At 34.0% G+C, this 13,627-nt stretch overlaps 1 protein-coding gene across 3 annotated transcripts in view; it reads left to right on the top strand.

Annotated features, from left to right (window-relative positions):
* Nucleotides 1-13,331, top strand: part of FGF7 (fibroblast growth factor 7) — a 28,834-nt gene extending 15,503 nt beyond the window's left edge. For all 3 annotated transcript variants that reach the window (XM_062000073.1, XM_062000072.1, XM_062000071.1), the window contains exons 3-4: nt 12,454-12,557; nt 12,895-13,331. In XM_062000073.1, coding sequence (XP_061856057.1) covers nt 12,454-12,557; nt 12,895-13,089 — 299 coding nt within the window. In that variant the 3' untranslated portion in view covers nt 13,090-13,331. The remainder of the gene's footprint in view (nt 1-12,453; nt 12,558-12,894) is intronic.
* Nucleotides 13,332-13,627: the final 296 nt, after the last annotated feature.

The following is a 13,627-nucleotide window of genomic DNA, read 5'->3' as shown; positions in this document are numbered from 1 at the left end:
ACATCCTAGCATTCGAAGTCAAAACTGAACAAATCCTGATGATTTTCAAGCTGGATAACTCAGCTGAATTAAAAAAGACAGATTAAAAATGACACAAATAAATAGAAAATAAAAGATAAACTTAGCTACTGCTCCCATTTGCTTTGCTAATAGCAATTCTCCTGAATCAGAGGAACAGTTTTTTCCACAGCTGCTGATGCTGCTGTTTTTCTCAGTTTTTATATAGAATGCTAAAGCTAGAAAACAACTAAAGATGAACTGGATGAGAGTAACAGAGTTATAAATATCTGATTATGTAAACAAAGAGAGAGGTTTCAAAGTGCTGCCTGTGTGGAATAACAAATATTCTATTAATTTCTCTAAAGTCAGGCTTTCATTTTAGACAAGATTTTTAGACTGGTAAAAACAGCATGCAACTAGAATTAATGATGTTAGACACAGAATTATTAAGCTTTTTAAAAAAAGGAAAAGTTTAAAGTTTGATGGATAATTGATGCACATTTTGATCCATATTTTGAGTAAGGCAGGAGAAACAACAGGTACAAAAATCCAACAGGATTTGATTGTATTATTACATTGGGTTTGATTTTGAGGTTATTTTAATTTATTTGTTCCTTTAGTTTACATTTCAGTGTTTGGTGTAATACAGGTTTCGATACTTCATCTAACTAAATTATTTGTTGTCAGTAAACCATGACAATTTGAGAGACCATATCATAGGAATACATGTCCAATAGTGCTTTGAAGGCAGAAAGAGTGAACCAGATGGTTTATATCAATTCCCACTCTGGGATGCAGCAAGGGGTTAGTGTGATTTTCTTAGCAGCTTCTTGCATTTTGTACCTTGAAAGGAATTATGTTCTGCCTGCTTGTGTTCTTGTAGATGCAGTAATTGATATACTTAGATGTCCGGCTTCAACTGTTTCTGCACCAAGTGGCAGATCTGATTTGGAACTTGAACTAAAACATATTCAGCTGGGTAGTGCTTGCCCTACATTCTACATATTTACTTAGGGTGGGAAAAGATGTCTGTCTCGTGCAATAGATTGAAGTGTTTATGAATGAAATGCTCTCTTAACTATGGGGAAAAAAATTTTACTGCCTAAAATTTCAAACTCTTTCAAACAATTTGGTTCTCTGACAGAAGCCCCTAAGCATACATTCAAGCTCTGGCATAGTGCAGCCACTTTCTTTCTTATCTGTCCACTTTCTGTATTTGAATATTTAAAAGAATTTGGTTGTTAGCTACATCTGGCAACATTTTCATGCTTAAAAATGCATTTTACTTGATATTTAAACCGATAACAGAGTTTTCAGAACCAAGGATGTCATTATGATCACTCCATCAACATGTAATAATAGCTTCTGGTAATGTTTGTCAACAACATATAGCTCTAAATCATCCTGTGGGAACACGAAGGCAGCTCTAAGGATTAGTTTGTCCCCAGAATACAGTTCTTCTATTCCTTCTGTCAAGTCTGATTCAGGGACCTAAAAAGCTGCCATAGAAAGAGCTGGAGGCAGTACAAAATGCACAACAAAACAACTAGACCTTGAAGGTGAGAGAATACTTTATATAAATGAACAGATTCTGTCTTAGATGTATTTTTCTCCCCTTTGACTAAGTCCCACACACAGTGCCATGTTATTTTTATGCCATTTTTGCAACTGCCTGGCACATGAAATGAACCTGGAATTGAAGTTCTTCAGATAATGATGCAATTTATTCAATTCAGATAATTCATTCAATTACTTGTACGTGGAAGAGTGTATGAATATGCACTCCTGACACAACTCTGGTCCTGTATGGAGTTTTCCAAGTTTCAGATAATCAAAATAGCTGTAGGCACTTGAACTCTAAATTTGGGAATTTTTACACCAGTCAATGGACGTGTCTAATTTTGCTGTGAAAAGGTTAATTAACAGTGTTTTACATCTACTTTTGCTATTTTGAAGCAAGATTCTAGACCTCTGAAATTGGCACAAAAGATTTAAATACCTGAAACATCCTTCATCTGAGCTGTAGGGAAAGTATTTGTTGTACAAGTTTAGGCCTAAACTATTAAATCATTAATTTTCTTACTGCTTGGAAACAATTATATTTTGTAAGCAGTTATCCCAACGCCTTCTTCCATTTTTAACATCAGTCAATTATTAATGCTGTAATAAGAGAGTACTTTTTCAGAGTGAAGATTAAGACTTGGGTTTTACATGACATTATTAATTCTAAAAAATAATATGATTTTTCATTATAACCATATGTTTAGCTCCAAGGTAATTTTTATTGGAGGGAAATGAAGTTTCCTGCAAAAAAAGCAAAACCACTATGTGCTGTATAAGAGGCTGATCAAGAAAATATTTCTATGAAATGCACAGTGGAGATTAGCAAAGTGAAGGATTCTAATAAGTTTAATGAGACGTTCACAAGTGAATGACTGCCTGTGGCAATCTGCTGTGCACAAGGCAGACTGAAATCAAAAAGTTACAGAGTTTTACAATCTACTTCAGTGAAAAATGACACACCCTTTTGGTTTTAAAGAGCAAATCTAGAGAAATATTAGACAGTAGTCCACAGTCCTAACTTTCCTAAAAGACATACGAAGAAGGACAGATGGCAATTAAGAGTCAGATATCCTAGAGCAATTCTTATTAGCCTACCATTTTCAATGAAGAGTGAAGCATTTGCTTTACAAATCTAATTCACCAATATTAGCATGGATTTAATATAAAACACATGCCAAATAGGTTGTACAGTAAGGAAAAAATACTCAGAAATTCTAAGGTATTTCTCTTCAGCAATGGTTAATTGCAATATGATCACTGAAATCCTTACTACAGTAATGAGTGAAGGTAATCTGTACTAAGTGTTGTAAACTCATAAGCACTGCTTTACATTTATTCACTTTAAAAAAAAAAAACCCTAGAAAAAGTGTTATGAGTTTTAATATTTCCCACCACAGAACAAATGTGGTAAGTTTATCATTTAAAAGGAAGGTGTATTTCCTAAACGCCAATCTGGAAGTTCAAATCAAACTCTACTTTTCATGCTGTGGTACCAATAACATATATTCAGAAGACCAGATTATAGATTTGATGATATGTGTGAAACTGTGTAAATACTTTGAACAATGCAGAGTAAGAACTCATCTTACTCCTTCCTTTTCTGTCCTAAAGGTAAACACACACAAATCCAAGTACACATGCAAAGAACAGTTACTGTAAGTTAAACAAAAGCATTTCTAAACAATCTTTTTCATTCCCCATTGTATCTTCTCTCTTCTATTTGCTTCTCATCTTACGTTTTTATACTGTCTTCCCAGTTATCAAGTCAGTAGTTTCTTTCAGAAACCTTGTCACAATTCAAATTACGTAATTAACTGCCAACAGTTGAATACCATCAGGACAACTGTTAATTATGAAGTTGTTTTGTCTAGCAATGCATGTATTAATTCATTTGTAGGACTGGCAAACAGTGAGAATTTTATGGATAACGTAAGGAATCTTTAAAATGATCAATAAATGAAAACCCACCAACGTACAAAAAATACTTTGACAGACTTCTGTTTAGATGTTGTAATACGGTATAGCTACTGTTTTTGTACCTAATGACTTGTAAAATGTAATAAAACATCAGCTTCTTATGCTTAATCAAACATGTTCTGCACATGGACTAAAACTTGTAAGGAAATTCTGCTGCTTGGGGCTGCTTGAACAACATGCTGCATCAGGCCCTCAAGGAACATCTCTCTATCGTTAATCACGTTTCCTGAGACAACGACAATTTTTCCTGCTGGAAATTACACACAGAACAAAAACAGGAGTTTTGGGTGCTTTGAATATCCAGATGTCCATGATATCCAGATGTCTGGCACCTCACTGAAGCAGTAGCTTCAACTGGTCTACTGAGAACCCTTGATAGATCCATTGTTTATGTGCAGATCAATTTTACATTCATATTCATCTCTAAAGTGCTTTGGTCTACACATGCACAGCAAATGCACACATGGATACAGCACAAAGCCTCTAAATAAAATATGTTTTTAGTCTTTCATATTGATCTATGCTGTAAATAACATATTTTACATGCACTTATGCCATAAATCCAAATTGTGAGCATCAGAAGGAGAAGCAAATATGACATTGAAAAAAAGAAAGTGATAGTGAATTTATGTACCAGCTTGTTTTCTGTTATCGTCATTCCTTGTTTATTAAAATCATATCTATGGATAGAAAATTGCTGAGGTGGACACAATCACATCTTTGTTTTTAGAACCATAATAATACATACTTGTACATCTATTTCTACTTAGAAAGCTTATGAACATAAGTTCTTTGAGGTACCATCTGAGAAACCCTTTCACTTTCTTGCTGAGAAAGGTATAAAAAACAAATGCAAATTCTACTTTCTATCACTTGTAATTTAACAATGGGGAAGGGTTAAAAAATGTCTCTTAAATATCTTTATTTTTATCATTAGATTTTATATTCAAGTGAGACTGGGTATAAAAACAGCTCTACCAACAAATAAACTTTAAGATACGCCCATTTAAAAATCCATTTTTAAATTAAGAACCAAAATAACTTCGGAACAAACACTTCCCAATATACACCCTTTTTGAAAAAGAGATAGAAAGACATAATGTTTCCTGAATCCAATGGTTTATAAAGCTATCCAATGAAAATATTCATTTACTTTCAGAAAACAAATACTGATAGGATCCTTTGGAAAAACATTTCAAGTGTAATATGTCAGCTAGTGAATGTATTTACTGTGCTGGCTCACCAAAGGCAGGCATGCACTAACACCATGAACACTCTCCAGAATATTGTATGATTAAACATCATGAATTGTGTTTTCCTGCTTTGAGGCTCGAACATTAACTTATTACATCCCAGAACAAAAAAACTAAATCACATTAAATACCATAAACAGCGTCATGTATGCAGTGATGAGAGCGTTACCCTTGAACATTATGCAAAGTTCTCTTGAATTCATAAATATGTGCTCCAAATTTATTTAACTGGAAGAACAAGTTAGTTAAATTTAGAAGTTTCATTTTATTTTGACTCACTCTTCATCCAAGTCTTTTCTGCCCCTCTTTCCCCAGTTGATACTCCCCATACTTTAAGAAAGTACTGCCTAAGAAAGGGTCTTGCACAAATACGTTCCTCACAAGTGCTGAACTGTCACTGGCAGCCTTCCTACACCTTAAAGTCAGCAGCAGACTTTTTTTCAACTTCAGTGTACAGAAGGGGCAGAAGAAATAAGTGCTGTAAATATCATGCAAAACTTGGGACTGTAAAGCATTTAGAATATTTTTTAAATCAACATTAGATATATTATCTATAAGAGGAGTTTCTGGAAGAGGAAATAATAAGAATGTAAAATAAGTAGCTTCTGGCCATTCCGTTTTGCTTTGCTTTCCTTAAAAACTGTACTTTTCACTTTCTTCTTGTTTCCTTCTTTCCAGCAGCAGAAGACTACAGAAGTCTTCTGAGGAGTTTCCAGCTTACCCTTAAATATTTTCTCATATATACCTGACAGAACAGAGAAATTCTAGCATCAAATTGCTGTCAGACTTACTGAAAATGTAATAGACACCAAAATTTCCCTTTGAATTAATGTCTACAGAAACTTTTATACTAACAAATCAAGGAGCAGTGACCAGAAACTTTATGTGATAGGTATTGAGGGGATATCAGCAACGTGTTAAGTGTTTAGAAAAAGAGACAGCTGATAACAGACTGAATACAATACATACTTTGAAACCTCTTCTGAAATCTTCCTGAATCATTTTACCACCTGACAAGCTGGGCCAGTCCCCTAGCCTGTGAAAAGAGATCTACTTCAGCAGTTCTGCTCACTCTTCTCTTCCAAAGACCTGTTGGACAGGTGGTTACCACCTGCTGGATTTTCAGTAATGTGCTGTACTTACTGGTTTCTGACAGCTCTCAGAAGCAATAATTGCAGTTGCTCTTTCAGCCTCTTGGCTGCAAAGTTATTAAAGACAAAATGCCCCACTTTTGATAAGGCTCTCACTACTTTGTTATAGATAGGATACCGTTATTTAAGGACACTACAGGCAAACACAGAGAAACTGCCTATTCAACTATGGCTGCATATAGTTAGAAATAGGTTTAATATCATCTGTAAGCATTGTGTTGCAAGAAAAGCAGAGATTTTAAAAACAAATCAAATGTCACAGTATTATGTTGTAAAAGCAAACAAGTTAAACAAATAAAAAGATGAAAGTGTGAATGTGAAGATATTAATTAAATCAAAAAAAAGGATACTTAATATCTAATGGTTATAAACCAAAATTATCAAATATTAAATGCCAGGAAAGAGTTTTCTCACATGAGAATGATCAATTTGGTACCAATTATGTAGGTAAATGCTGTTTTTTCTATGTTAATTTCCAGCCCAAAGTACTGGCCTGCCTTCCAGGCCACAGTCATGGAAAAGTCAAGACATAAAAGTGTAAAGTACTTGTAAAGTACTGAACAAAGGTCATTCTAGACCAAATTGCCAGGAAATTCACCTCATTTATTATGCAAATGGTCTCTAAAAAAGCTTTTTTTGTCAACATAAAGGGCTGGTTTGCCTTTTTTCTCCCTCCTGGATTTAATATCAAGTGTCTGTCACTTAATTTGGACCAAGTTGTTAAAAACACTATTGCCACCATCCACAGTCGTATTCTGCTAAAGAGAACTCCAGCCCATCTCAGCTGAGTATCTTTTACATACATTGGGCAGAATTTAAAGTCTGTAGGAACTTCATTCACTACTGGAATTTTCAGACACATTTAATACACTGACCACGTAACCATATAAAATTGTTTGGAATTTCACGCTTATTTTATAGAAATTCAAGTTGTTTTCAATTTTGTATGCATATTTTCAAGAGGGTTTTTTCTCTTTCTGGCTTTAATCTGATTTCTTTCCCAAGTTACTTTGTGGTATATTCAAGTCTTCTCTTTAACCTCTTCTCAACTTTTATGTGGATGCTCCAGATAAAGTAACTGACAAAAAGAGTTTACATTTTCAGTTTTAAATCACAAATATTTAAGACATTGTTCAAGCTTGGCTTTCTGAGATTACCATTTTAAGCATATCTTTAAAGTAATTTTGGTTATTAGAGTACTAAAATAGTATTTAAATGAAACCATCGTCCTATAAGAATTTTTCTCTTTCCCATCCTATGTTGGTGACTTCTTTTTAAGAACAGAGATTGAAAGGATTAGATACATATAAAAACTGACTTGCTAAGACAAGGAAGGGTATACTATTAGATTGAAGGCAAGAGGTGCTCTTTAGTAGACTTTCTGCCTGTAGATTTTAGTTCTTTGTATTTTCTCTGAAGCATCTGGTGCTACATAAACTTACACTTAGAAAATGGCACAGAAAAATCACAAATTTGTACCCCTTCAGTATTTTTCTCTGTTTCTTTGTGGGGTTTTTTTTCTTAAAAGATTTTAACTTATTAGACCTCTCCTGCCTCACTGACAGAAGTACCTCAGGGATAAAATCCTGGCTCCACTGAGGTAGCTAAAATCTTACTATTCATTTAAATGAGGACAGAATTTTTGCCTTTATGTATAAATGGCTTACAAACATAACACAACATCGTAGGTTTACTTCTGTTACCATTTTCTACAGACATAGAGATTTACCTCCTTCCAATGAACTAGCTAACAAGAATTAGCATGAACAGTGAAGCTCAGCTGCACTTACATTCATGGTAGAGAAGAAACGAAACTAATACATTTAAATTCAATTCATGTCTTAAAGGCAGTCAAAAATGGAACACTAGAAAAAACACTCTTTAGCTTTGGCAAGTTTTGCTTAACTCAGGTTACCATCCCTGTAAAGCGAATCTTTCGAGTATATTGCTGTTTTGTTGTTGATTTTAATACCATAAATTACTCAGAAGCAAAGCTCTTCCTGCATTTACAAAAAGTTAGCTTCTTTGGTTACTTTCCAGTACACCAAATGTTGTTCCTGGCTTATTAAAGACGTTGTAATAAAGCAGAATTTCAAAACAAAAGAGAAGAGAAAAGAGGGTTTTAAAGAACCCAAACAAACAAACACCTAACTAAAAAGATCACATTTACAGACTTGGCTGAATGTAACTATCACAACTGTGTAACAAACCATATACATTAGGATCACAAGGACAATTATATCAACTCAGATCCAAATTTAATTTATCCCTGTTGGCAAGAATTGCTGGTAGCAGATGATTACAGAAGCAACAGATGATTGCAGAAGTTACAAGAAATAGCTGCAGTTGGCCAACATTCTGATTGATCAATTTTATAACCTCTTGACACCTATTGATGGATTAGGTTCCTATCTGCACCCACACATCCTAGTGTCTGTTTACCAGTATGTAATTTCTCTTACAGTGATTGAGTACTAGGAACATATACAAAATTAAAACAGACTGATAGGACTATAATGTCATACAGTGTAATGTGATGTCTTGAGTTAATAAAGACACTGAAAGGAAACAAAACAAAGAGGGAAAAAAAACCAACTTATTTTCTCTACTTTAGAGATTTATTATTGTATTATTTGGTATATCCTTTAGGACTTTCCTGCTTTGGTACTATAATTCTGATACAATATAAAAGCTCATTTTTATGTTTAAATATGTTATAAAAACATACTTGGAAGAAACACTGATTCCATTACCCACTTGTCTCTCTAACCTCAAAGGTTATATTGAGCATTCATTTATCAAGTCGAGTATTAAAAATAGAATAGAAAAAGTAGTTTAGGTGTTTTCACACCTAAAACACAGTGAGATTATGTTGTTTATGAGTATCAGAGATTCCATTAACTAGTTCATCAAAGAACTGCTTTGAGAATTATGCAGCATGTAACAGGTGTGCAGGAAAAACCTGGTCACCTTATAAATCTTTTATGTTCAGAAGCACCTTGTAAAACAGTTAAAGCACTGAAATCTCTGTCTGTATTAAATTGAATACCACTCAAAAATCATTCTTCCTAGTATGTGAGAGACCTCTGCTATTGGATTTTAAACTTAAGCGTGTGATACAACTTCAACCTTGACAGTGATAAAAGTAATAAACCTTCAGTATGACTTCTCAACCTTATTAGTCTCCTTACATAGTTTCTGTACATAAAGGAAGGAATTTTAAATTCATGTACATGTGTGACATTTTGTAATCAAGCAAGTTCCACACAAAAGACTAGATACTGAAAGATGATGAATCAAATTCTCAGCTAAAATCACCTATCATAGCTCTAACTGTACACTGAAGTCTTAATTTCCTACTTTGCTAAAAATCATGTTTCCATTTCCTACATAATATATTTAAAGAAAAAACATGCAATGAACTGCAGCAATACTACATTTCTGAAATGAACAAAGAATTACTGATGCACAGCCTCCAGAAGAAGAAAAGGGAGTTTACAGTGTGCTGTCTTATTGCTGAAGGAACTCGTGTCATATGCTTTAAAATAGAGAAAGTCAGTGTCAAATACAAAAGTACATGTGAGATGCTGCCTCAGAGAACTAAATCACATTCATGTTTTGCCGAAAAGGGAAAAAAACATGTTTTATTTCTCCTTCAAGGATATGTTAAGACATATCAGGAGAGATAAGACACGATCTAGAACTGGGAACAGAAAAAAAGAGCATATGCAGCTTATGACAAGCCATTTACTTCTGAGATAGACATACTCTGAGCAAAGAATCCAGGGCACCCAAACTCTGCTGCTATTGAACTCTCTATGATGCTTTTTCTCTCTCTTTAACATTGTTAATATTTTACAATATTTTAAATGTGACGTTGGAGAGTTCATGTGGTGTTCCCTCATTAAACTTATAGAGAGATGGACAGACAGAGTATCTTTAGGAAAATTCCATTCAAAGACGTAAAACGTTCCTTGGATTTTGCAGGACCTCTGAGCCAGGATGTCAAGAGCCAGCCCTAATTCTGAGGGCATGTAATTGCTTTGAATTGTGAAAAGCATATAATATATAGCAACTGGAACTGAATATGCATAACAACTTACTAATCCCAAATGATCTGTCTTTAATTAAAATGGATTGCTTTTTATCCACAGTGGGATTTTACCAAATAAGATCACCAAAACATGTAAAAGTCTGAATAAAATAAATATACCCCACATATACATACCTGGTAAATCATGAGTAGGACACAAGGTTGAAGGATAATTTTTTAATTTGCAGTTCATATTTTTTACCCAGGAGGCTTACAAAATATTTTTACATTCCTAATTTCTATCCTATACCAAATTCTACATGGATAGTGCAAACTTTTCACATGAAAAGGTTTTATATCTCAACTGAGAATAAACAAGTAGCCAAAATGAAAAGAATTCCTACAAATTAGTATGAATATCACCATCTACTTCAGGACAAAAAAAACAAATGAAAAGCTAAAAAATAATGTACAAATTCTAATAATAATAATATTGCTTTTGGCATTTCCTTTTTCAAAGTAGTAGCATTTCTTACTACTGTAACTTCAGCCAACATCAGCTTACTCAAGGAAATCTCCGTTCCTCCTTTCATGACTTGCTTTAAAAGGTAATTTTGAATCTTTCATTTTAGAAATTCTGTAAAAACAGAAAACTCAAGCATAGATTTTCTTAAAAAACCTCTCCTTCAATTAATGGCCAGCACATGCAAAAGAACAAATGGATATAAGCTGTCACTGAAGAAACGCAGATTGCAAATTAGTACAGAGTCTCTAGCCATTAAAATAAATCAAACTCTGGAACAGCCTTTGGCGGAAATGCGAGGGGCAAAGAAATAACAACTCCAATTTAGCATTGGCAAAGTTTATGAAAAGAGAATTATCTGATGCAATTCCCAGGCTAGCAGAGCACTGGACTTGATGACCCAGAGATCCCTTCCACTGTTATGGTCTTTGTTTGGCTAGATGCAGATGTTCATCTGTTTTCCAGCCTCACTGTGGTTTTTCTACAGTGAAATTTAAATGAAAGTTAACATAATTTTTGGAAGTTTCAGTTAGAAATTATCCTTTGTAAGAACTGTTGCTGGGCCTACAGCAGAGTGGAACTTGTCAAAGAATTCTAAAAGCTTTACTTAATGTTGGCTTAGCATTACAAGTGTTCAGAGATGAATGCTCAGCGGGGCACACAGCACAAGAGCTAACTGATCTATTGGCATGGAAAATAGGAGGAAAAAAGCAAGCAATGCAGGCAAGGACTGATACATCAGTAATATCAAGGAAGAAAGCAAAACAGAACATTAAAGAAAGGAAAAAACATCAGGATATTTAAAAAGTAAAGGGAAGGAGATATATAGATACTTAATGCCTTCCTAAAAAAACTAATTAATGAAAGTTTATTATAACATGTGGTGGCGGTGTAGAGTCAATACAAACTTGAAAGAGAATAAAAGGAAACTTTGTCATAGAGCAAGGTCATATTTCAGGTGAGACTCTAACACAAGTCTCTCTCTCCACCCCTGTCCTCACTTGTCTCCCCCCTGCTTAGCTATTGGAATTTGCCTAGAGTCGGCTGGCTTTGAAACAGCCCATTTTGGATATCGAATCACAGCACAGATGCTACTGCACATGGTTCTGTAGGTGACTGATGGAAGAAAACGGCTCAAACTCAGAAGTATAGCTCCAAACTGTTTCTTAAAAGAACAGTAATAATAATATAGCTTGGAACCAACCTGATATTCCTTAATACCTTGCACCATCCTCCTGCCTTTGTTCAGTCTGGGTTTTTTTAATTAATATAAGAATATTTTTTTATGTGGCAGGTAACTTAAATACATGGCAGTGAGATGAAAATAATTTATAGAAAACAACTCTAAATATTTTCTGGTTGTAAATAAATAAGTTCTCAGAGCAGTTTTAATGATTTTCAAATGCATGTATCCTTACTGCTACGATCGGTCATAAAAGCACACAAAGGTCAAGCAAATACTTTATCTTATTTAAGACACAGTGGTCTGTTTTCTATCACTCGCAAGTTCTAAGGCTTACACCCTTTCAAGGAGATGATAACTGCTACACAAGTCTTCAAAATAAAGGCTTTACACAAATTCTGTGAACCTTGATGGCTACACACATAATTCTTTCAAATGACTCCCTGATCCTGATAAATTATATAACGTGCTGTTTCTTTGAAAACAGAAAAACTTCTTATACTAACATTGCAACTTCAGTATACACTTAAAAATTATCACCATACAAGTTTTTTTAAGTGGCTATGTGCAGACATGATCAGATGCAGTCAATTTTTCACATCTAGTCTTTCTTCACATAAATAAATGCATCATTCTTCTGTTTCCTAAGAACACTTGCTGCAGGCTTTCAATAAACACAGAAGTACTGCTCCATATTAATTCAACTAAACCTTCAAAACCGACTGAAGAACAACCAACCATTTTACAGCCCTTACTGTGTGCCTTTGCAGGTATTCTAGAAATCCGAACAGTGGCAGTTGGAATAGTGGCAATCAAAGGAGTGGAAAGTGAATACTTTCTGGCAATGAACAAGTCAGGAAGACTCTATGGAAAGGTATGGATGCAAACTTCTCTGTGTGTACAACAATCACGTATAACTTAAAGATATGTCTTTTTAGACGTAGCATCTCTATAGTTTGTATAAAATAGATTCCTAACAAATTCAAATGTATCCTGTACATATTCCATACTTCTAAAAAATGTGGAATACTAAGGGGGCATAGACAAAGCTGAAATATTCAACACACGGGTTCTGAAAGTTGAATTCATCTATTAAAAATATTACCAATAACATGTGGGGTTTATAATGCCTATTCTTCTCCTATCTTCCTTAAACTAGGTATATAAATAATCACTTGTACTTATTTCACTCTTTTATTTACTCTCAACAGAAAGTATGTAATGAGGACTGCAACTTCATAGAACTGATTGAAGAAAACCATTATAACACATATGCTTCTGCAAAATGGACACATAAAGGAAAGGAGATGTTTGTAACATTAAATCACAAAGGGGTCCCGATGAAAGGTAAAAAAACAAAGAAAGAACACAGAGCATCCCACTTTCTTCCTCTGGCAATATCCTAATCACAAATGATCTATAAAGAACTAGTTCCAGCAGGAAGATTATTTTTAAGAAGACTATTCGACAAGATTTCAAGAGAGGCTGGAATACTACTGAGAAACTGAACAAGCTGGACTTGCGCATTTATGTTTATTTTTAAAAGACTACGTGAAAAAGATTTGAAAATATACACAAAATCAGATTTACTAACTAAAAGTTGTAAAAAATTCTAAAGAGTTGTACAATCATTATCTTAGTCATTGTAACTGGGTAGTTTCTTAAATTAATTTACCCATAAGTCATTACTTGATTATCTGATAATATTTTATTTAAAAAAAAAACCTATCTGCTTCTTAAATATGGCTGCTATAATAATAATAAGCAGATGATAATGTTGTGTAAAATATGTCAGACTTTAAGGCTGCTGGAATGAGTTGTCAGATTATCAAGTCAATAGTAAATGTGGAGGCTGAGCAGTATTTTAAATACTTCCCCCGAGAAACTGATATCCTATACATAAACTATATGATCAGAAAAAAAAATATAATCTTGTAAATGTTT

The sequence above is a fragment of the Colius striatus genome, chromosome 7 (genome assembly GCF_028858725.1).
Source record: "Colius striatus isolate bColStr4 chromosome 7, bColStr4.1.hap1, whole genome shotgun sequence".
Classification (NCBI taxonomy): Eukaryota; Metazoa; Chordata; class Aves; order Coliiformes; family Coliidae; genus Colius; species Colius striatus.
This window is presented reverse-complemented; position numbering and strand designations above follow the sequence as displayed.